The sequence below is a fragment of the Polypterus senegalus genome, chromosome 5 (genome assembly GCF_016835505.1).
Source record: "Polypterus senegalus isolate Bchr_013 chromosome 5, ASM1683550v1, whole genome shotgun sequence".
Lineage (NCBI taxonomy): Eukaryota > Metazoa > Chordata > Cladistia > Polypteriformes > Polypteridae > Polypterus > Polypterus senegalus.
Genome location: NC_053158.1, coordinates 40,677,898 through 40,703,997, shown reverse-complemented (window position 1 = coordinate 40,703,997; position 26,100 = coordinate 40,677,898). Strand labels below are relative to the sequence as shown.

General features: G+C 37.5%; 1 protein-coding gene across 1 annotated transcript in view; it reads left to right on the top strand.

Annotated features, from left to right (window-relative positions):
* tmem68 (transmembrane protein 68) overlaps positions 1 to 15,939 on the top strand; it is a 100,945-nt gene extending 85,006 nt beyond the window's left edge. The window contains exon 8 of the mRNA XM_039754522.1: positions 15,479 to 15,939. Within this exon, the coding sequence (XP_039610456.1) occupies positions 15,479 to 15,583 (105 nt within the window). The 3' untranslated portion in view covers positions 15,584 to 15,939. The remainder of the gene's footprint in view (positions 1 to 15,478) is intronic.
* The last annotated feature ends 10,161 nt before the right edge of the window (positions 15,940 to 26,100 follow it).

Below are 26,100 nucleotides of genomic sequence, written 5' to 3'. Positions count from 1 at the left end.
AGTTCGAGGAAAGTTCGAAGAAAGAAAAAAAAATTACAATGTTTCTGTTTGGGGGATCGTTGTGCACAACTGAGCTGCGGCCACAGAACTAACTGCTCTGTGGATGATTCATTCAGGCATTTCAAGGTCTTTTGGGCAGTTCGTTGTAATGAAAGTATCTGCTGAATGTACTTCGTAGTAACGAGAATTCTATAGACTCGCATCATAATGGGAAACTGTTGGGACCATAAAAACACTTTGTTGTAAAGATATTCATTGTAACGGAATTTTACCTGTATATATATATATATATATGTATGTGTGTGTGTGTGTGTGTGTGTACCAGTAATGCAGCTAGACCTGAGCATTCATAGTTTTCTTTGTACGTTTAGCATTTGTTTGCTCAGAGGTTGATGCGCTTGCTCCTTCCTGATTAAATCAGTGTTTGTGTTCCAATTACTTTTTCACTTACTTTTTACTTACTTTTTTTTGCCTCAAGAATGATTTAAGATGTGAAGAGATAGGGGAAATGATGGTAAAGCTGGTAGGGTTGAAAACTACGCTCGTACACATGTACCGCATGGCCGCCCTGCTGGCCGTTGCCGAGAGTTGATTCTACAATAAAATAAAATAAAAATAAAAAGAGGAATCACCTTGGAGGTCAATTCACACCCCGAAAGAGGATATTAGACGTCACGTAGTATATGTGTACCAAATTTTAGGTCAATAGTTCAAATGGTTTGCGAGCTACAGGTGATTTAAAATCCTGGACAGACATACAGCCACGGTAGCATATTATGTAAGAAGATATTGTTTGGATTTAAACTTTAAGTCGGAGACTTGTAGATCGTCTAATTCGTGTTGCCAACAGGGAAATGTAGTGTTTCTTCCCAATGAAGAGGCATATCTGTCAGAATTAAAAGATTTGTTGTTTGGTGAAGGTTCTGAACTCAGAACTGAACAATCATGAAAAACCTGCCTTTGTCTGCCTTATAATGGTTCCAAAGTGGTGACAACATTGGAATATTTTTTTCATGAGGTATTAGCTTTTCAATATATATTATTTATGTGTTCAGTGCATTTTTTTATCTTGAAATGCAAACTTGACTTTGTAACGAGGTGGGCCTTCAGATTTAAATAAACTATTATGGTTTCATTTTCTGAAACAGCTTGATTAAGTAAAATGAATGCCAGATGAGCAAACTTGGGCCCCTAATTAACTTAGATCAATGTCACATATTAAAATGGCATTGCCCTGAGCAACTAAAATAATTAATTTGTGTCAAAATTAACGGTTTCATTTTGTATAATGCTCATATAATGATAATGCCCTGTCATGAAGAGGGTGTGCGACGCCCTTACACTGAATAATGACAGGCACACAAAAATAAACAAAAAGTTTGAATTTATTCAATGTCTAAACACTAGGAAGAGATAGATAGATAAGCAAAGACAAAGTACTAGATAAAACAAGAAAAGTACCAGATACAACAAGTCAAATGGTGATATTGAACTTTGCCTTGGGGTCTGTTTTGGTCCAAACCCCTCAATGACTTCTAGGGTCAGGGGCAGCTCTGGGCTATAGCTCCCTGTAGTGTCTCCTGGAGCTCCTGAAACCCTGTGCTATGAGTTTCTTTACTACAGTAGATGCTGACATTTTAAACACTGTTCTGTTTTGTTCTTTGGACTACAGTAGGGGAAATAAGTATTTAATCCCCTGCTGAATTTGTAAGTTTGCTCACTTACAAAGAAGTAATAAAAAAAATAATAATAATAATACATTTTATTTATATAGCGCCTTTCCTATGCTCAAGGCGCTTAACAGAAATGAAGTTATAAGAGAAGTAAACAGTCTCTAATTTTTATGGTAGTTTCATTTTAACGGAGAGAGTCATTAATCAACCAAAAATCCAGAAAAAACACATTACATAAAAATTATAAATTGATTTGCATGTCATTGAGAGAAATAAGTATTTGATCCTATACAACCCAGCCACAATTCTGGCTCCCACAGATTGGCTGTGTACCCATGTGGCACACAAATTACAATCAATCAATTGCAGATACTCCTGATCTCCACTTGTTATGTATATAAAGCACACCTGTCCACAGAATTAATTTATTTTATATCAACCTCTCCACCATGATGGGCAAGACAAAAGAGCTGTCAGTGGACATCAGGGACAAGATTGTAGACCTGCACAAGGCTGGAATGGGCTACAAGACCATCAGCAAGAAGCTTGGTGAGAAGGTGGCAACTGTTGTTGTGATTATTCAGAAATGGAAGAAATAAAAAAAAGTAATCAAATTCATTATAGGCACAATAGGTTGAACATCATTAGGTCTGATTTAAAGATGCAGCTGAGAGTTACTAAGTGAAACCTAGTATTGTATTTTCTAACTATACTGTGCCTATTAAAAGTATTCAGCCGCTTTAGGTTAGGTTAGGTAGACTTTATTATTCCAGAGGGAAATTTGTTTGCAGCAGGAAAGTAAAAAACAGAAGACATTGTTACAGAGATCCAGTAGATAAACAAAGACACAATATTTGACAACCAATGTTGTTGCATAAATGCACACTCAAGATCAATACAAAGAAGAATAATTACTTTCAACAGTATACAAATTAATAATGCGGAATTTAACATTTAGCTGCATCCCTACAATTAACAGAATTTAAAATGCTTATAACTGTAGGAATAAAAGAGTTCTTAAACCTGTTTCCCTTTACCATTGGAAAACTAAATCTGCAGCCTGATGGCAACAGCTGAAATTTAGAAAATGGCTACTGTCTGACAGGATTGAGTTGGCTTTCTTTCTAACCTGTTTGCAATACATTTCAGTGCTAGAGGTCTGCTATGAAACAATAATTTTACTGCCAAATTTTATAATGTAGTTAAGATGGTTTATATTCTTATTGCTGAGGTTGCAAGCCAACAGATAAAAGCAAATTTAACAATGGATTCAATAAAGGACTTATAAAAAGTTTCATTATGTTTTTTTTCCACTTTTAAAACAGTTCAGTTTCCTAAGAAAGAAAAGTTGTGACTGCCCATTTTTACAGATTTTCACTGTATTAAGATCAAAGTTAAGTTCGTTATCAATGATTGTTCCCAGATATCTGTATTACCCTCAAATGTTTTCACATTTTATGGAAACATGGTGGATTTAGTGTGGCTTTTTGGCAATCATTAACACAAAAAGTCTCTTTAAAGTCAAAGTGGTCTAAACTAATTACAAATATAGAACACAAAATAATTGAACACAGTAATTACTAATGCCCTTTAAGTCAGTATTTAGTAGATGTGCCTTTGGCAGCCATGACAGCCTTTAGTATGTGCTCACTGATCTCTTTCTAGTAGTTTTTCATATTTGGACACTGTAGTTTTTTCACATTCTTCTTTGCAAAACTGATTAGGCTCCATCAGGTTGTATTCAGTTAGCATGGCCAAATCGCTCCTTTCTAAGTGGGTATGTGTATCTGTGTGTGACCTGTTCAGGATTGGCGTTTTCCACAGAGAGTGAGTTTTGAGCTTTTTAACCATTTACTACTCCCCACATTCCTGAGTGTTATTAATCCAATTACAAAATTGATAAATTAATGGTTAAACATCCGTTACAATAGTGATACACAAATTAACAGAAACCAGTACATTAAAATGATGTTTGTATGTGTAAAGTCTCTAAAATCTACCAGTATAGAAAAATAAAAACCTTCACATGACTGTTACACAAGCACAAACACTGACATATTGCAGAATAATTGTTCTCGTGGAATAAGCCTTCTGTCCTGCTTTTTACCCACCCACCAAAAGCCCTCCTCTCCTCCCCCACCCCAGTAATGTATTATTTATCACTAAACTATCATGAATGAAAGACTGTTACTCTGACATCAGAATTCATTATGACTATGCAGAAGGTATGAATACTATTGTACTTTAAAGTAAACCACTGTGCAAAGACCTTTCAAACATTAATTTGTACAAGTTATTTAGTGAGCAGAAAGTCAAAATCGTCATTTGTTACTGCACTTAGTAAAGCATGATCTATAATACTTCATTTTATCTGCTTAATTATTACCTGGATTGCTGAATCAAGACGGATAGCTTCTGTGTCAAAAAAAGTACTTGTGATCTATTGTACTCACTACTAAATACAGTGCCCACTGCCTTGTGAAAGTATTCTTCCCACTCTGTGTGTCCTGTTTTGTTGCATTACAACCTGGAATTAAAATGGATTTTTGGGGGCTTGGTACAAGCTTGATTTATATAATTTGTCTACCACTTTGAAGTTGCAAAATATTTTTTTATTGTGACACAAACAATAATTTACACAAAAAACAGAAACCATGAGTGTGCATAGGTATCCAGTCACCAAAGTCAATACTTTGTCAAGAAACAATTTGCTGCAATTCCAGCTGCCACTGGGATTTTCACCCATTCCTGAAGGTAAAACTGCTCCAACTCTTTCAAGTCAGATGGGTTACGTTAGCATATAGCAGTCTTCAACTCATGCCATAGATTGTCAATTGGATTGAGGTCTGGGCTTTGACTAGGCCATACTAAGACATTTAAATGTTTCCCTTTAAACAACTCCAGTGTAGCTTTAACAGTATGTTTAGGGACATTGTCCTGCTGGAAGGTGAACCTTTGCCTCATTCTCAAATCTCTGGCCAACTGAAACAGGTTTTCCTCAAGAATTGCCCTGTATTTAGTGCCATCCATCATTCTTTCAATACTGGTCTAGTTTTCCTATCCCTGCCGATGAAAAACATCCACACAGCATGCTGCAACCACCAAGTCTCACTGTGACAGGTGCTGTCGTGGTGAAGGGAAGTGTTGGGTGTCTCCCATGAAAGACAAAAGTTCAATTTTAGTCTTATCCGACCACAGAACCTTCTTCCATGTGTCTGGGGAGTCATGCCACATACTGTTGGGCAAACTCCACATGTGTTTTCTTATTTTTTTTTAAGCAGTGTTTTTCTTTCTGGCCACTGTTCCATTAAAGCCCTGATCTGTGAAGTGTATGGCTTAAAGTGGTCCTATGGACAGATGCTCCCATCTCCGTTGTGGATCTTTGCAACTCTTTCAGTGTTATAAAGGGTGTCTTACATCTTTTATTAATGTTCTTAATGCCCAGTTCAGTGTTAATTTTGACAATACATTTTGATTTAGTTTTAGTCTTAGTCTTCTGACTAAATTGCATTTTAGTTTTAATCACATTTAAAATGAAAAATGGGAGTAGAAATGATTTAATCCAAAAACTGTTGGTCAGATAATGGCAGCTCTGATCTGTCATTACAGTTTTTTGGCCTTCAACATGCCTTAGTTAGCTGCTATAAAATTTTACCAAAAAAGGCTCAACCAAGCAACACACATTTCATTTCAGTATCAAGTTTATAAAGAATGAGATCATCATGGACTATCTGATTTATCTGACCATGTGCACATTTTAAATGTATTCTCTGATATTTTTCTTTAGTAACTGAAAAATACTGCTTAGATAGATAGATAGATAGATAGATAGATAGATAGATAGATAGATAGATATGTTATTAATCTCAAGGGGAAATTCACATAATCCAGCAGCAGTATACTGAAACAAAAAACAATATTAAATTAAATAGTAATAAAAATGCATGTAAAAGCAGACAATAACTTTAAATAATGTTAGCATTTACTCCCCCGAATGAAATTGAAGAGTCGCATAGTGTGGGGGAGGAACGATCTCTTTAGTCTGTCAGTGGAGCAGGACAGTGACAAAAGTCTGTCACTGAAGCTAGTCCTCTGCCTGGAGATGACACTGTTAAGTGGATGCAATGGATTCTCCAATATTGACAGGAGTTTGCTTAATTCCCGTCGCTCTGCCACAGATGTTAAACTGTCCAACTTTACTCCTACAATAGAGCCTGCCTTCTTAACAAGTTTGTCCAGGCATGATGTGTCTTTCATCTTTAAATTCATGCTTAAAATAATATTAAAAATAAAAATGCAAACATTGTTATATATGTACTGTTGAATTAGTGAATTCCAAAATAATTTGGGATACTTACATTTAAACATACCCTTAAGAGCTGTTTTCGTATCAGATACTTTTAAAATCTGTTTTGTCAGAAAATCACTCAGTTAGATTTGCAATTTTTGCTATTGTAAGATTTGTATTTACAAAATTAGCTTGTTAAAAAACTCTCTAAAGAGTAACATTTAATGGATGAATAATTTTTCATTTTTTCGATATTTCAGAACTGTGTCTGAGTGATCAGACTTTGTTATTGCTTAGCCTGTGTGCAAAACCACAATTACAAAAGTTACCTGTAGTCAGTCATAACTGAGAGATTATATTACAATCACTAATGTACCATCTAATATATGATGTCGGAGATGGCTGGGGTGGTGACCCGGCCAGGACACCTAGGAAGACCGGAGGAGGGCTTATGCCTTCCCCAGACCATGTGAGGGCGACCACCCTGGTTCCTTTGGGGGCCACGGGTGCAGAGCTTTGAAGCTCAACCCTATAGATGCCCGTGGTCACCGCCAGGGAGCGCCCCAATGCCTGGAGAGCCCTGGACCTCAGCACTTCCGCCACACCAGGAAGTGCAGGGGGGAAGAAGACTGGGGTCACCTGGAGTGCTGCCGGGTACGCAGCTGGCACTTCCACCACACTGGGGGCGTGTCGGTGGGAGATTACCGGGAAGCAACTGGAACACATCCGGGTGTGTATAAAAGGGGCCGCCTGCCTGCAATGAATGGCTGGAGTCTAGAGTGTAGTGGACGAGGTCTCTGGAGGAGGCAGGAGGTGGCCTGAAGAAGTGAAGGCATTTGAGTTGTGGCCAGGACTTTTGGGGTTTTGTGTGGCACTTTGACTTTAAATATTGTATAATAAACGTGTTGTGGGTGACATGAATGTGTCTGCCTCTCTGTGTCCGGGCCAGTTTCCACAATGACATAACTGCTTTTACTACATTCTTCACATTTTAGAAGTTATGCTCATTAAACATTAGTTTGCCCTCGAAAATCAAACAAATAACACAACCTTTGTTTCTTCAGAAATGTATTCAGCAATAAAGCAATGCTGTTTTGCTGTACTGTACATGTACATATTGTATTAATTGAGAGAGGCACTTCAGGGACTGAAATCTTAAATACATTTTATGTTAGTATTAATAAATGGAGCAGCTGCATTTCATCTATGATGTAGACACGCCAAATAGCCACTTCATTTGAAACTTACCTCGATGTTTAATTGCTGTGGCTGTTCCTGTATGTGTATGTGGAGGTGTGCAAGGTGGGTTCACGCACAACTCAAAACTGTATCCATCAGTTACAAAATGGATGGATGCATAGACGAAAAGGTGTAGATGTGCTCATTACAATCAAAGAACAATTGCAAAGCTTCCATTCCTTTATCGGGACTGTGTAGGACATTGTATTAAAAGCAACTAACCCCCCGTCATTTCATCTGCTGTAACAAATGTGTGAAACTACAAGCTGAACAGTACAACTCACATCTGAGGCTGAGCGCATCTGATTGTGCTTTCAAAACTGCACAAATCTGTTTCTTAAGTAAATCGTAAGGGGATAAAACTGACAATAACAAATCCTGTGTATATCCTGCGTGTAAGTATTCACACTTGATGCTTTTGTATTAGCAGGGTGAACAAGAGCCAGAGCTAATGGTATTGGTGTTGGCCGGGTCGCCACCTATATATATATATATATATATATATATATATATATATATAAAACAAGCCCAAAACTTGGAACGGTATGGAAAATGCAAATAAGTTGGGACGGGGGCAAACAGGGCTAGTAGTAATGAGGTAAAAAAAAAATTAAATAACCATGTGATTTCAAAGATATAATATGAACAGGTGATTGTAATCATGATTTGGTACAAAAACAGTTTCCACGAAAAGCAGTTTGTCAACAGATAAGTGAGAAAATTATTTAAATGTTTAAAAACAAAGTTCCTCAGAGAAAGATTGGATGGAATTTGCATATTTCTCCCTGTGCGTTACATAATATCATTAAACGAATCTGTAGAAATTTCAGTGCTTAAGGGCAAGGGCGTTCACAAATGCCATTTAAAACTTTACTGTACAAAAAAGAAGCCTTGTGTTACCCATGTCCAGAAGCGGCATTGATTTCTGTGGGCTCGGAGGAATCTGAGGTGGTCCACCACACAGTGGAAACATGTATAGTGGTCAGATGAATCAGTATTCCAGATCTTTTGTGGAACAAAATGACGCTATGTGCTCCGGACCAGACAAAAAGAACTAACTGGACTGCCGTCATAAACGTCCAAAAGCCAGGGTCTGTCATAGTAAGTGGTTATGCCAGTGCCCTTAGCAAAGGTAATTTATACTTGTGTGATGGCAGCATTAATGCAGAAAAGTGCTCTGATATTTTAGAGCAGCCTGCAGCCATGTATGTGTATATTGTGTGTATCTGTGTGTGTGTATATGTACAGTATGTATGTATATATGTGTTGTGGAAAAGGACCCGGACACAGACAGGCGGACAACGGTTTCACACCCAACACACTCATTTTATTTACAGTACTATTTACAAAAGTCAGTGAACACCCCAGTGCCTCCAGCTCCGATCCCCCAAAGTCCAGGCCTCACAGTCACAAAATGCCTTCCTTCTAGCCACCTCCACTCCTCTCTCCAAGCTCCGTCCGACTCTTGCTGATGTATGAAGGAAGGCGGCTCCTTATATAGCAACCCGGATGGGCTCCAGCTGCTTCCCGGCAGCCCTCCGCGGACACACCCCCGTGTGGCGGAAGTGCCGGCTGTGCACCCGGAAGCCCTCCGGGTGTCCCCAGTCCTCTTCCCCCCAGCACTTCCAAGTGTGGCGGAAGTTCTGAGGTCCAGGGTTCTTCAGGCACCGGGGTGCCACCTGGCGGTGGGCACGGGCCCCTACAGGTCTGGGTTTCCAAGCCCTCTACCCGTGGCCTCCAACACAACCAGGGCGTTTGCCCCCTCGTGGTCTGGAGGAGGCACAAGCCCTCCTCCGGTCCTCCTGGGCGTCCTGGCTGGACTCAATCCCCAGCCGCATGCCACAATGTGTGTGTATACAGTCATGGCCGAAATTATCAGCACCTCTTGAATTTTCCCAGAAAATGCACCATTTCTCCCAGAAAATTGTTGCAATTACAAATGTTTTGGTATGCACATGTTTATTTCCTTTATGTGCATTGGAACAACACAAAAAAAACAAAGAAAAAAAGCCAAATCTGACATCATGTCACACAGAACTCCAAAAATGGGCCAGACAAAATTATTGGCATCTTTTCAAAATTGTGGGTAAATCGTTTTATTTCAAGCATATGATGCTCGTTTGAACTCACCTGTGGCAAGAAACAGGTGCTGGCAATATAGCAATCACACCTGAAGCCAGTTAAAATGGAGAAAAGTTGACTCAACCTTGCTGTTGTATGTCTGAGTGTGCCACACTAAGCATGGAGAACAGATAGAAGAGCAGAGAATTGTCTGAGGACTTGTGAACAAAAACTGTGGAAAAATATCAACAATCTCAAGGCTACAAGTCCATCTCCAGAGATATTCATTTTTCTTTGTCCACTGTGCGCAACATAATCAAAAAGTTCACAACACATGGCACCGTAGCTAATCTCCCTGGACGTGGACAGAAGAGAAAAACTGATAAAAGACTGCAACGAAGGATAGTCCGAATGGTGGATAAACAGCCCCAATCAACTTCAAAACATATTCAAGCTGTTCTGCAGACTCAGGGTGCAACAGTGTCAGCTCGAACTATCTGTCAACATCTGAATGAAATGAAACGCTATGGCAGGAGGGCCAGGAGGACCCCACTGCTGACACAGAAACATATAAAAGCCAGACTGGAGTTTGCCAAAATGTACTTGAGGAAGCCAAAATCCTTCTGGGCAAACATCTTGTGGACAGATGAGACCAAGGTACAGCTTTTTGGTAAAGCTCATCATTCTACTGTTTACAAAAAAAGGAATGAGGCCTACGAAGAAAAGAACACAGTACCTACAGTCAAACATGGTGGAGGTTCTAAGATGTTTTGGGGATGTTTTGCTGCCTCTGGCACTGGATGCCTTGACTGTGTGCAAAGCATCATGAAATCTGAAGACTACCAAAAGATATTGGTGTGCAACGTAGGGCCCAGTGTCAGAAAGCTGGGTCTGCGTCAGAGGTCATGGGTGTTCCAGCAGGACAATGACCCCAAACATACCTCTAAAAGCACCCAGAAATGGTTGAAGACAAAGTGCTGGAGAGTTCTGAAGTGGCCAGCAATGAGTCCGGATCTAAATCCGATTGAACACTTATGGAGAGATCTCAAAATTGCTGTTGGGAGAAGGCGCCCTTCAAATCTGAGAGACCTTGAGCAGTTTGCAAAAGAAGAGTGGTCGGAAATTCCAGTTAAGAGGTGTAACAAGCTTGTTGATGGTTATAGGAAAATTCCAGGGGTGCCAATAATTTCGGCCATGACTATATATATATATATATATACTGCTCAAAAGAATTAAAGGAACACTTTTTAATCAGAGTATAGCATAAAGTCAATGAAACTTATGGGATATTAATCTGGTCAGTTACGTAGCAGAGGGGGTTGTTAATCAGTTTCAGCTGCTGTGGTGTTAATGAAATTAACAACAGATGCACTAGAGGGGCAACAATGAGATGACCCCTAAAACAGGAATGGTTTAACAGGTGGAGGCCACTGACATTTTTCCCTCCTCATCTTTTCTGACTGTTTCTTCACTAGTTTTGCATTTGGCTACAGTCAGTGTCACTACTGGTAGCATGAGGCGATACCTGGACCCTACAGAGGTTGCACAGGTAGTCCAACTCCAGGATGGCACATCAATACGTGTCATTGCCAGAAGGTTTGCTGTGTCTCCCTGCACAGTCTCAAGGGCATGGAGGAGATTCTAGGAGACAAGCAGTTACTCTAGGAGAGCTGGAGAGGGCCATAGAAGGTCCATAACCCATCAGCAGGACCAGTATCTGCTCCTTTGGGCAAGGAGGAACAGGATGAGCACTGCCAGAGCCCTACAAAATGACCTCCAGCAGGCCACTGGTGTGAATGTCTCTGACCAAACAACCAGAAAGACTTCATGAGGGTGACCCAAGGGCCCCATGTCCTCTAATGGGCCCTGAGCTCACTGCCCAGCAGCATGCAGCTCGATTGGCATTCACCATAGAATACCAGAATTGGCAGATGCACCACTAGTGCCCTGTGCTTTTACAGATGAGAGCAGGTTCACCCTGAGTACGTGACAGAAGTGAAAGGGTCTGGAGAAGCCATGGAGAACATTATGCTGCCTGTAACATCATTCAGCATGAGCAGTTTGGTGGTGGGTTAATGATTGTCTGGGGAGGCATATCCATGGAGGGTCACACAGACCGCTACAGGCTTGACAAAGGCACCTTGGCTGCCATTAGGTATCAGGATGAAATCCTTGGACCCATTGTCAGACCCTATGCTGGTACAGTGGCTCCTGGTGCACGACAATTCCTGGCCTCATGTGGTGAGAGTATGCAGGCAGTTCCTGGAGGATGAAGGAATTGATACCATTGACTGGCCACCACACTTTCCTGACCTAAATCCAATAGAACACCTCTGGGACATTATGTTTTGGTCCATCCAATGCCACCAGGTTGCACCTCAGACTGTCCAGGAGCTCAGTGATGCCCTGGTCCAGATCTGGGAGGAGATCCCCCACAACACCATCTGTCATCTCATTAGAAGCATGCACCGATGTTGTCAGGCATGTATACAAGAACACAGGGGCCATACAAAGTGCTGCGTACAATTTTGAGTTGCTGCAATAAAATTTTGGCAAAATGGACTAGCCTGCCACATAATTTTTTCACTCTGATTTTTGGGGCGTCTTTGAATTCAGGGCTCTGTAGGTTGATCATTTTCATTTCCATTAAACGATGTGGCATCCTTTCGTTCCTAACACATTACTCAGTCTATATCAGTATAGATATCCAGGAGGATTTTTTCCCATTGAGATCTGATGTGTTTTCAAAGTGTTCCTTTAATTTTTTTGAGCAGTTTATATATATATAAATTCAAGGCATTTTATTTTCATTCCACTTAAACAATTTGGACTATATTGTTGAGTCAACTACATAAAATCCAAATTGAAAAATAATTTGTCTAGATTGTAATGTGACAAAACAGGACAGAATACTTTTGCAAGGTAGCTGTTCACTGCAGATTATTGGGAATGTCATATGCAGTATGTACAGTTCAGTCTGTGGTTAGTTGAGGAGTTGTGTTAACACTACTGTAATTATTCAAATGGACTTCTTTCTTGGTTATTTTTATAATGTCTACTTCTTAAAATAGATAAATAGTAAATTATGTTTTCATTTTAGAACATAGAGTCATCGTTAATAATCCCACAATATAACTTGAATGTGTATGTAAAATGTCTATGCTATTATCCTGCTTTTACAAAATAAACACAATGATTTGTGCAGCACAGTTCCAAGGTTTACGTCATGGTCTGGACAGTATTTGTGTTTGCATGTTCTTCCTGGGTCTGTATGAGTTTTCTCCCACAGACATGCAGATCATGATGCTTGATAATTCTAAACTCATCCAGTGTGGATAAAATCCTTTCATCGGATTGGCTGGCCGAGCAACGTTTCAGCCGTGGAATGGCCAAATGGGGAGGCAGCTTGATGGATGAGGTCTCCAGGACTCTAAAAATATCCAAATCTTATTATGTGATATCTACTGTTAAATTCTGCTCGGTACTTCTAAAATTTTTATTTTTATGCTGTATTAAGGATTTGTTCTGTTCTGTGTATTTTATTGTATTGACCCCCTTCTTTTGACACCCACTGCACACCCAACCTACCTGGAAAGGGGTCTCTCTTTGAACTGCCTTTGCCAAGGTTTCTTCCATTTTTACCTACAAGGTTTTTTTTGGGAGTTTTTCCTTGTCTTCTCAGAGAGTCAAGGCTGAGGGGCTGTCAAGAGGCAGGGCCTGTTAAAGCCCATTGCGGCACTTCCTGTGTGATTTTGGGCTATACAAAGATAAACTGTATTGTAAAATGTATGCATGTACTGTATATGCCCTGTGATGGACTGTCCTGAGTTTCATCCTGCTTTGTTATGGATGCTCCTTGAAATGGCACTTGTGTAGTATGAGCCTGTATTATCAATCAATCAACATTTATTTATATAGCACATTTTCATACAAAAAAATGTAGCTCAAAGTGCTTTACAAAATGAAGAATAGAAAAATAGAAGACACAATAAAAAATAAACATAAGTCATCATTAATTAACATAGAATAAGTAAGGTCCGATGGCCAGGGTGGACAGAAAAAACAAAAAAAAAACTCCAAAGGCTGGAGAAAAAAAATAAAATCTGTAGGGGTTCCAGACCAAGAGACCACCCAGTCCCCTCTGGGCAGTCTACCTGACATAAATGAAACAGTCCTCTTTGTATTTAGGGTTTTCATGGAAGGACCTGATGATGATGGTCATGTAGACTTCTGGCTTTCAGTCCATCAATGTTGGTGCATCATGATGCTTTGAGTAGGTGGTGGTGGCGCAGGCCGCCACCACAAAAAAAACCGGAAAAAGAAACGGAAGAGAGAGTTGGGGTCAGTGCGGATTTTGGAGCCACTGTGAATAGTTATTATGATGAATTGAACATACAGAGTATCAGTATTAAGTTAAAGTGAAGTTATAAAAAGGCCATGTTAAAGTAATGTGTTTTCAGCAGTGTTTTAAAGTGCTCTACTGTATTTGCCTGGCTTAATTCCTATTGGCAGGCTATTCCAGATTTTAGGTGCATAACAGCAGAAGGCCGCCTCACCACTTCTTTTAAGTTTAGCTTTTGGAATTATAAGGAGACAATCATTTGAAGATCTGAGGTTACGATTTGGAATATAACGTGTCAGGCATTCTGATATATAAGATGGAGTGAGATTATTTAAGGCTTTATAAACCATAAGCAGTATTTTAAAGTCAATCCTGAATGACACAGGCAACCAGTGTAGTGACATCAAAACTGGAGAAATGTGTTCGGATTTTCTTTTCCCAGTTAGGATTCTAGCAGCTGCATTCTGCACTCGTTGCAAGTGATTTATGTCTTTTTTGGGTAGTCCTGAGAGGAGTGCGTTACAGTAATCTAGTCTACTGAAAACAAAAGCGTGAATTAATTTCTCAGCATCTTTCAATGATATAAGAGGTCTAACTTTTGCTATGTTTCTTAGGTGAAAAAAATGCTGTCCTAGTGGTCTGATGAATGTATTATACAGTTAGGTCCATAAATATTTGGACAGAGACAACTTTTTTCTAATTTTGGTTCTCTACATTACCACAATGAATTTTAAATGAAACAACTCAGATGCAGTTGAAGTGCAGACTTTCAGCTTTAATTCAGTGGGTTAAACAAAATGATTGCATAAAAATGTGAGGCAACTAAAGCATTTTTTTAACACAATCCCTTCATTTCAGGGCTCAAAAGTAATTGGACAAATTAAATAACTGGAAATAAAATGTTCATTTCTAATACTTGGTTGAAAACCATTTGCTGGCAATGACAGCCTGAAGTCTTGAACTCATGGACATCACCAGATGCTGGGTTTACTCCTTTTTAATGCTCTGCCAAGCCTTTACTGCAGTGGCTTTCAGTTGCTGTTTGTTTGTGGGCCTTTCTGTCTGAAGTTTAGTCTTCAACAAGTGAAATGCATGCTCAATTGGGTTAAGATCAGGTGACTGACTTGGCCATTCAAGAATTTTCCACTTGTGTTAAAAAAAATGCTTTAGTTGCCTCACATTTTTATGCAATCGTTTTGTTTAACCCACTGAATTAAAGCTGAAAGTCTGCACTTCAACTGCATCTGAGTTGTTTCATTTAAAATTCATTGTAATGTACAGAAGCAAAATTAGAAAAAGTCTCTGTCCAAATATTTATGGACCTAACTGTAATTGGATAATCACTGAATAAAACATAAATCAGTAATAACATTTTTACAAAAAATTGGTTACATTCAGATAGTTAAGTGAGCTCTAACTATAGTGTTTTTACCAGTAATTGGATTTGTTTGTAAACATGGTTATTTCGTCTTCATTTTTTGTGCATTTATCAGTGCTAATTTCTAATAGATACCTACTTTTTTATTTTAGGCATTTAAAAGGTACATTTATTCTTGCCAGGAAAATTCATGATATTCCCCTTGATTCATGGCTATAAATATAATTGAGCTAGTTAGCTCAGGACAGACAGTCTTAATACAGTGAGTGTTTTGGCAAGCTTCTTGTCATTTTGCTGATGACCGTTAAGGGCCAGTTGCTAATTAATACGTAAAATTAAAGCTGATTAATTATGTCTTTATAGGCAAGCATACAATGGAAATGACCCTCTGATACTTAATTAAATGTTCCTATTGTCTTAGCTATTATCTTTGGAAAATGTCTAAAACCTTAGCTGAAACAAGTTTTTCTGAAACCTTTTACCTTAACATTTTTCAGGTGAAAGAAGGAGTGCAAGCTCTTATAAACAGACACCAGAAGATACCAGGAAACATCCTACGGGCACTTTTAGAACGATTCCACAGAAGACAAAAAGATGATTAAAAATAATGTATATATATTTTGAAATGTGTTACATTTTTAATTGTATTTTTCTGACTTATTTACGGTCATTGTATTGTGCTCCTGCTTTGATTTTTTGAGTACATTTTTATGAAAATATTTTGTAAAGTAAAATGTAGGCAACAAATTGACTTGGAAAAGGTACAGTATATTATTAACATTTCAATTAAGTGGGGTACAAGGTATCTGATGACAAAGTGTGTCTGCTCAGGATTTCTCTTACACTGAAGAACAAAGTGGTTCTCAAATGGTGTTAGTTATTCCCCCCATCCCTATGCTGACTTTTATTCAGAGGTTTTTTTTTTGGGAGTTTTTTTTTCTTTATATGATAAATGTTATACCTGAACAGAATATTTTAAAGTGTATTTTGTTCCATTTAAACATTTTTGGAACCCTCACTTTACATTTTAAATTTATTGATTCTGCAAATTACTCACATTTGTAGGTTTTTTATACTGCAAATTCTAATTGCTGTGATCTTTTCTAAAGGAGCTTTTAATTAGCTCATTGAGTATAGGTGATTTTAAGTAATTTGTATCATGTTTAAAGCTTCGGTATGATTACTTTGAGCAACCCTAGTACTCCTTTTCTCATTGCAATTTTTTAAACCTAATGTTTGCGCATTGATCTTTACTCTGAGGTGCACTGAACCTAAGTCTTAAGTGGTGCTTTGTTTCATGGACCTTTTAAGATACTGCTTCATTAATTTACAGCTTGTTAAGCTTGTCCTAATTTTATTAAGTGATTTGGGACGTGAACTAAAAAATAGTAATGTTTGGGCTGTTGTGGTCTTTGCAGTACTATTGCACTGCAGTACATCCCTGTGTCTTAGGAGTGATGACATTGAAAATAATCAACAGCAAATGAGAAGGACGAATATAGTCGATCATTTCTGGAAGTTGAGTATGTACACTGCCACACATAAGATTCCAGTAAGTGTTTAACTTTTTAACCATCAAAAAACAGCAATGTGCAAATATTTAAAATGTAGCAGAGGCTAAAGTGTTGGCCTGTAAACAGCAAGGCTGCAGGTTCAGTGCCCACCAGTGTCAGACTGTGACCCTGAGCAAGTTACATAAATTTGTTAGTACTACAAATATAAAAATGTTCTATAGTTCTATGTTTGTGTTAATGCTAATGATGTGGTGTAAATTTTTATTTTAGACATTCAGATAGCCTTGATGAAAACAAGCCATTCAGCCTGAAAATAATGTATTCACCTTTAAATATGTGATTCTAATTTGGTGTTGAACTATGCACATATTTTTATTTTATCTTTAGTTTTTTTGTCAGTATTTCATACTGAAGTGTTACTTTTGTGCAATATCATAAAACGTGTTATTCTGTGCGACACTATATGGATATATTTACATTTTGAACAGATATTAACTGCTTAACTTAAAGTTACACAGTAGTGGTTGTCAAAGTTTAAACGAATTTCTGAATGGAGAACTGGAGCCAAGTCTTAGTGTTGTAGGCTTGTATTGTCAACTTTGTCAGTTATTAAGCTTGCTTACTAGTCTGGATTTTTGTTATCTTGTGAGGGATCATACGTTTTATCTAGATACAGTATAGTTCAGAATCCAGTCTTATTGTTCTGACGTCTGTAGTAAAGAAAGCAAGTTTAGTGTATTAATGCATCTTTGATAAACAGCGTTTGTTGTCAATTAAGTGTGTCACATTAAACAACTTTTCCAGCAGTTTTTTTTTTTATTTTGCAAACTTTCTTCCGATAGAAAATCTGCCCAACCAGTCTGCAGCTCGCCTTAAGACTTGATTTTTCTCTTAAGTGATAGGGGTGACCTCTGTGTATGCGAGAGTTGACAGCCAGTAAGCACTCACCTGGAAGTGCAATGCAAATAATGCAGCTATAAGGAATGTGTTTTGGACCTCATAAACAAGAATAAACTGGTCTGTCTAATGTTTCATGCTTTATGTTCCACAGCAGAGTGGAAAAATTATTAAAGGGGTGACATTGTGGCTGAACATGCTGTACCTGGAAGGCATTTGCACAATGCTGGATTTGTCAGGTAGCATGTTGCTGTCTGTCAGAAAAAGGGAAACATTTGCAATATTTTGGAAATGTGAAACTACCATGGAAGGTTGTCACTTGTTGTTGTGTAGTTTGTTATGTTCTGCAAAAGTTAGTTGTGTAATCTGACATCTTCAGGTAACAATCAGCAAACACAGTCATCAAGTTTGACATCCACTCTGTCTAGAAGTTGTGTAATGTGCCACTGGCTTATCTTTTGCACCCATATCATTTCTTTTCTTCTGTGTGTGCGTTATTTATAAAATGCTCACGACTTAGAACAATTTTATTTCATCAATGTTGCACACCCATTTATTGGAACGGACTATGACTATAAAGAGCCAAACACTTTTGTCACTAGGAATATACTTTTAAGAAACATTCCCTTAATTTCCTCATTCCTCTTAATGTTTTTCTGAATCATATTATTGTCTATAGCCCACTTAACAACTGCTAGGGAGCATTTCAACATAACCCACTCTGTGACTGTTTTACAGCAGAGATAGAGATAAAAAATATTAAAACTGGGTGGCATGAAACAACTGAAACTTTTGTGATAGTGACAGGTTCACGAGATTTCAAAACAAACTTGCCTTAGGTTCAAGCAACAAAAAAATGCAACGCCATTACAAAATGCCAGTAAAGTATCAATTCTGTTTTGTCACTTTGACATATTACCACTGGCTTCAAGTGTTAAAGCTATGACAGGGGAGTCATCTGTGTAGAAAATGCTCTCATTCGTTGTTGAGCGAATCAAATAAATAATAACAGTACAGGCAAACACAAAATTAGCCTGTTACATGCATTAGCAAAATGTAATTAAGAAATCATTTTGCAGGCAAAAGTTTTGAAGTATCTGAAGCTGTAATAATGCTTTATTTGGACCTGATTACTCTCAACTATAGTGGCTGACAGGAGCAGTGCTCCAGTACATCAGCTGGAGTGTCAAACTCAAGTCCTGACGGGCTGCTGCATTTCCTGACTTGCATCCCACGAATAATGCAAGTTGTTTCATTTTGCGTCCATTCTAAAAAGGCTTTATTACCTTTATAGGATTAGCAAGTAATTCCATTCATTGAGTAATCTATTCAGGCATAATTTGTTTATAAGACTGAAACCCATGCATTAGGCTGTATTAGAGACTCACATTATTATAATTATTATTATTATTTACATTTTATACTGAATGATTCTTCAACAATTTAACTCCATTGTGCTGAATGATTTTAGCACATGGAGTAAAGACGTAACTCACAGAAACTCTTTCAGCAGAATTTAAGCATAACTGAAAAGTTCACTACCAGATTTATTTAAAATCCTGTGAGTAAATCTTTATTATCTTATTGGTTTAGCACTATTAAAAAAAATCCTAATTATAACTTTTAAAACAACTGTACCTGGTAGTTAACAATACAGCAGTGATTTGTAGCTGTCCGTAGTTGTATCTAGTAGACAAAATGTCAAAAGACTAGTTACTGATTGTGTTTGACTAGAATGCCACTTTTCCACTAACTTGAACCCTGCTCTAGAGAGTCATAGGCCTAGCCAAGTGATAGTCTCACTGTGTGACTCAAGCAAGACACTTAACATAAAAGTGTGTCACTGTGGAGACAGGCAAACAAATGCACTTGTCTTTTATTATTTGTAAGTTGCTTTGGATAAAAAAACATGTAAAATGAAAAAGATCAGCTTTTAGACACAAGCAGCATATAGGGTTTAGGAAGAATAATTTGGGAGATGGTTGTAATGAAAATGTGACGCCACTCTGGGCCTCCACAGAGGGAGTTGTGTAACAGTGTTTTTGGATGATACATATTATTGTTTCTTAGATATACTGTATGTCCTTAACTAATGTGATATACAGGTTCAACATTCATTACAGATATTTTGTTTTAATACTTTTTTCTTTTATTCAATTGGAGCACAAGTGGGTTAATTAACTTGCTCAGGGGCACACAGTTAGTAAGAGGTGACAGTTTAACTGATACCTTTGTGTCTTGAAGTCAAATGCTACATGTCACTACATCATATGTACTAGAAGAAAGTAAGAGTTCACGGTCTTCAGTTATAGCCTGTAGTTGAAACTCTTTACTTTTTTCTTAAGCAGTGTGTAGTCTTAAACAGTTATTTGTAAATCTTACTGTTAATTACCATTGATTTATACTTTTTGATTCATTTATTTTAGTGCAGTCTCTGCCACCCTCTTTTGTATGGTAACAGAGTAGACCAGAACATACTTCTGTTGAAAAATTAAACTAACTTCTTTTTAAATAATCGTGAGAGAAAAAAAAGAAATGTCATCCATTTAAATATGGTTATATTATGAAAGTGATTAGCCATAATATTGTGTTGTTTTTGGTAGTTATTTGCATTTTTTTTGTTGATTCTCTTCTTTTTACTCTTTCTCTCTTTAAAATATTTGTACAGGGTGATAAACAAATAAAAGGTCCATCTTTAGTAAAAATGTAGTGCACACAACATCAGACGTGAGTAGTTGCTGATGTATGTGTCTGTAGAACAGACAATTTTAAATATCTTTTTATACTTGGGCTCAATTGCAATAGAAGTGGCACAAGTGCAGTATGTATTAAAGTTTATGTGTTTTGTGTATGTATATATACGTATATATATATGTATATATGTGTGTATATATATATATATATATATATATATATATATATATACATATATATATATATACATATACGTATACAGTTAGGTCCATAAATATTTGGACAAAGACAACTTTTTTCTAATTTTGGTTCAATCCAGCCTTGAGGCTTATGAGTGGCTTGCACCTTGCAGTGCACCCTCTGTATTTACTTTCCTGCAGTCTTCTCTTTATGGTAGACTTGGATATCGATACGCCTACCCCCTGGAGAGTGTTGTTCACTTGGTTGGCTGTTGTGAAGGGTTTCTCTTCACCATGGAAATGATTCTGCGATCATCCACCACTGTTGTCTTCCATGGACGTCCAGGTCTTTGCGTTGCTGAGTTCACCAGTGCTTGCTTTCTTTCTCATGATGTACCAAACTGTAGATTTTGCCACTCGTAATATTGTAGTAATTTCTCAGATGATTTTTTTCTGTTTTTGCAGCTTAAGGATGGCTTCTTTCACCTGCATGGAGAGCTCCTTTGACCGCATGTTGTCTGTTCACAGCAAAATCTTCCACATGCAAGCACCACACCTCAAATTAACTCCAGGTCTTTTATCTGCATAATTGATAATGACATAACAACGGACTTGCCCACACCTGCCCATGAAATAACCTTTGAGTCAATTGTCCAATTACTTTTGAGCCCCTGAAATGAAGGGATTGTGTTAAAAAAACCAAAATTAGAAAAAAGTTGTCTCTGTCCAAATATTTATGGACCTAATATATATATATATATATATACACACACACACAAAGTGAGAGAGAGGGTAGAATATTAAAAGATTGGATATTGCTATGCAATTTTTTTGAGGTTATAAATGAGAGAATTATTTGTTCAGCTGAGCTGAACAGTATAGGTTTTAAATTCTTTGTCATAATTTAGTCTTTAAGACATTTTATTGACAGCAGAGAGGTGTTTTCACATTGTACTCTTAAAACACTATGACAGTATTTTTGTCATATAAAAGAGAATTAATATTGCATTGTTTTCTGTGCTATCAAGTAGTGTGTACAGAAATTCAGCTATTATAACAAAAAAGGCAAAACCTGATGTTTCGATACATTGCTGGGTTTTGAATTAGTTTGTCTGTCATTAGGCACTTTGTAGACAGGAGTAGACATGACAGTACAGTAAACAGGACTGTTTGCAATATTAGAGGTAGATTTAATGTATAATAAACATTACCTCATATCTGGAATCATATAAACATATGTAAATTTTGACAATTTCAAAAATAGATCTTAAATTTATATATTGTACTGAATATCAGTATATGTGGTTAACCAAAGTTTTCATGAGCTATTGTATGCATCTCAAGAATTTTTTGTAAGGCTGACTCTTAATTAGTTATTCTTAATGCATGGGTCAGGCTTGCCATAGTCTTTAACAAAATTAGCTACAAGCTGTAAATGCTTTCTAGTTTGATATTGCCAGCCTGAAGACAACTGTTGCTTATTTTTTTAAATATTTATTAATGCAGCATAGTAGCACTGTGGTTAGTGCTGCAATATGACTGCCCGAGACACCAGAGTCCCACTCACAGCCTGATCGTTCACTCTGTGCAGTATTTTGGATTCCCGTAGTGTCTGCACATTTCCTCCCACATCCCAAAAACATTCATGTTAGGTTAAATGACAGCTGCATGTGAGTGAAAGTACCTTGTGATGGACAGGTTTCACATCCAGGGTTGTTCCTGCCGTGAACCCAGTACTTCTTGAAGAGGCCTGATTAAGTGGATTCTGGAAATAAATATATGGAAGAATATTTTTAAAATGTGTGCAGTCATTTAGATGAGCGGAATTCTAGACTCGACTGTCCGGTAACGTGTTTAAAGCAGATGTGCACTCTCTTTCTTTAAGAAGTTATTCGACAAGACATTGGTGAGGCTTAAGGTAATCACACATATGAAATGGTTAGCTTTCAGTAGCCCTGGTACATATACAGTATAATAAACGCTCAACCTAACAGCCATTTAACTGCCGTTTACAGTTTAGGTTACACAGTTACTGGTCCAACCAGCTAGAGGTCTGTACGTTTAAAAAAACATTTCTTTTTATGGAATATATACTCATTACTATATAAAAGTTTCCCAATCTGTGACAATAAAATATTTTTTTACTAGATGGCATTCCATTTAATAGTCAAAAGTTATTTCCTGTACAGGTATATATTTTACATATAGTGTGTTAGCCTCATAGCACTGGGGATGCAAGTTTAATTCCTGTTTCAGCCCGACTTTGTGTTACGTTCATCCCTGTGTCTGCTTTGGATTTCTTGTGGTATTTCAGTTTCATCATGAGGGCCTCCCTGTGAGGGTTTGACCATGACATCCTGAGAAGCGGGCCTGAAGTGGGATCTGTAAGCTTGTGACTGTACATTGGGAAAAATGTGTGAGTTCAGAAAATAAACAATGCACGGATGACCCTTTGCACAAATATTTTTTTGAATGACCTAAACTGTTTGCAGTGCTTGCTCTTGCATTTTTGCTGTCCTAGGTGAAGCTGTAAATGGTGTGAGGAAGCCCAAGACATAAGCGACTACTACATTATTTGGTAGATTTTTCAAATATTATCTATGTTAATACTAATATATAATAATCGTACTTATAGTAATATACAACAGGTATAATTTGCATAGTATTAAACATGGAATTGAAGAAATATCAATGCTGTGGAGAGTACGCTGACCACTTCAGCAGTTAGGTGGAACTCCTATTATTCTTTAAATATTGTCAGCATTCCTTCCAGGGATATACACACTTCTTCTAAAAACTGCTTGTAATGCAATATTCTCTTTGTGTAAAATAAAAGAAGACATGGAGAAAAAAATATATGTATGTGTTCAGCCAAAATTTGCATCAACCCAATGTCGAAACAAGTCTAGTATATAAAATAAGAACAAACTTGCGAAAAGAAATGAGTACTAAAACAAAAGTAAAACTACAAACCAGAAAGAAATAAAGAAACGTGATGTTCACCTTAAAGTTAGCCGCAGTAGTGTGGTGCAGTGTGTTCTAGGATTTGAAAGACCATCCATAAAGGGCTTGTGTAAGTTGTTCAGCGTTGACATCTGACATTGCCAGCATGCTAAAATAATATAAACAATACCGTATAATAAGGTTAATGGGAGTTGGACAACTCTAATGAGTCCAATAGTTCATTGGTCAAGGTTTGTGTCACTTAAAACAAGTCCCGCCCCCAAATTACACTGCCAAGTTCGCAGTTTGCATAACATGCTGTTTGTATGGTTGATTAGTCAAGGGTTTCACACTTTTTATTTATTTTATCTGTTGACAAAATCCCAAGTATCCTCCAAAGTGGTCCTTTACTTATTAATATCCTCAGGTGCTCAGTCTTAAATATGCGCTATGGCTGTTTATTCTGTGCCACATACTGTACTCACCAAGCAGACATCGTAATTTTAATACTGCCAGGAACTCTTGTGCAGTTTTAGAATTCTTTTTCATATTTAAATTAAAACCTTTCAATTAAAACACCACATAAGCTCTACCTTGGTCATTGGCAGTAATGCAGGGTTGTCCAATTCTGTTGATTTCTTTGTTAAAAAACAATCTCACATTTCCCACGGTGCATGTATATTGTATTAAATGGATCTGAATTGTGTGGGTAACTTATATAAAGAAGTCTTCATATAAAAGGTTTGCTTTTCTAAAAGGAAGAAAGAAAATGGTATATTTATAGGAAGGAAAGCTGTAGAATTGTTCAGATTCTGCAAGCTGAGTTGCCGTCCATATGTGAAGAACAACAGTCCTTAGAGAGACATGGAATAATGTGTAACTTAATTTTGGTTGCTAATTTTTATATAATTCTTAAACCAAAAAAAATCAACAAACAGCTTCATGATAAATTGTGAATGGATAGAAAGCTTTTCGATTGTCTAGATAGAAAGTGCCCTGTGTTGGCTGGGATTGGCTCCAGCAGACCCCCGTGACCCCATTGTTAAGATATAGCAGGTTGGATAATGGATGGAGGGACAGAAAGGCAGGATGTTACATCAGGATTAACACATTCACTGAAACCCACATTTTTTTTTTTAAATCATGCATTCTGTGTGAGTATGCAAAGTCTTAACATTACATCAGAATGCTTCGGCAAGCCTACTGCAGCAGTTACTCAGTTATAGTAGTTACTGTCACTTATGATAAGCGTTATTTGAAAATCGTCTCGCTGCCACTGCTAGCACTTTGTGAGCTGAACCCTCTCCTTGTGTGTGCTGTTGAACCTTTGTGACAAATGCAGTACACCAGAGGAAGGTGTCTAGTATTGATGTTTTACATATTATGATATCCTGGGTTTCAAAGCAGTCAGCACAATCACTGCAATATTTTGTGGTCTGTAGTTATGAAGTATACTGTACATTGTTTTGGGTAAAAAAATATATATATATATAAATAAATAAAGTATCTGTGTAACTGTTATAAGTGCTGTAATTATTAAATAGTGCAATTGTCACACTGCTTACAGGATAGCAGATATGTGATTGCAAAATGAAACTTGTTAATATTAGTAAATAATAGTCAAGGAGAGCTGGAAAATTAGTCTTATTGAAGAAAAACTATACAACCTCTTAGTTTTATAAAGTAATATTTACATTTATGCAACAAAAAATCATCAATCATGTTTTTTCCTAATTCTAAGTAACAAAGATGGTTTTAAAATTGTGATTAGCATCACTTCTGACTCCACGGCAGTACTGTCAACTGTGCTGGCAGATTGGTTGAACACTTTGAGTATTGAAATTCTCCTTTTGGCCGTGCAATTGTTTTAATTAAACATGACTGTTTTTTTAAGCATTTCTTGTTATGGAGTTTCTTACTGAGTAATCAGCAGATGTGCATACCCTGGATCTGCATCTCCTGTTGTCTTCACTCAACCAAAGCTCGAATTTGTGTGGGGACTGTGGGGTGTCCATTGCAAGGACGTGCCATGCAGTATGACTGTCTTCTAAATCTAACCAAAAAGGATATGCTGAAGCTACACACTTCACAGAATGGCCTAAGCCACTGACGTGGGAAGGAGGGTATCTATCTATCTATCTCTCCATCCATTCTTTAAGCTGACTCGTGTCTTTTAATGGCTATCACAGGTGTATTCTCACTTGTAATCACTCATTCAGACAGTATTAAATGAAAAATACACTCAACTGTTCTGTGTCACACTAATCATGGGAAAGACAATGAAAATCAGAGAGTTGACCAAGGAGGTAAAACAACTAGGAACGGCCAAGGTTAAAGCAACAAGACCATCTCCAAAGAGCTTAATATCCCTGGGATCACTGTTGCCAATATTACGAAGATGTTTCCTTGGATGTACAGTAGCTGCATGGTAAAAATTGACCTAAGATTGAAGAGAAACATTGTTCAAATGGTGGACAAAAAACAGGTCCAGGTTGACATGCAAACTCCAGGTGCAACAGTTTCAAGTCACACCATCCCTCGTTGTCTGGATGAAAATGGGCTCCATGGTAAACAACGTAGAAAAAGCCAACTGTTCAGGGAGAGTGAAGTTTACCACAAAGCATTTTGACAAGCCACAATCCTTCTAAGAGAATGAATGGCCTTGATGTGAATCAAAACAAGAACTTGATCGTAAATCACACCAACTCTGTGTTCATGATTAAAAAAAACTTAACAGCTTTTAAAGGAAAGAACATTATCCCTACAATGAAACTTGGAGGAGGTTTCTTTGCTGCCTCTTTGACTATCAGAAGACTATTGGGCATTCTAGGGTAAAACGTACTGCCCAGTGTCAGAAAGATGTGTCATGCCTCAAACATACCTCAGAAAGCA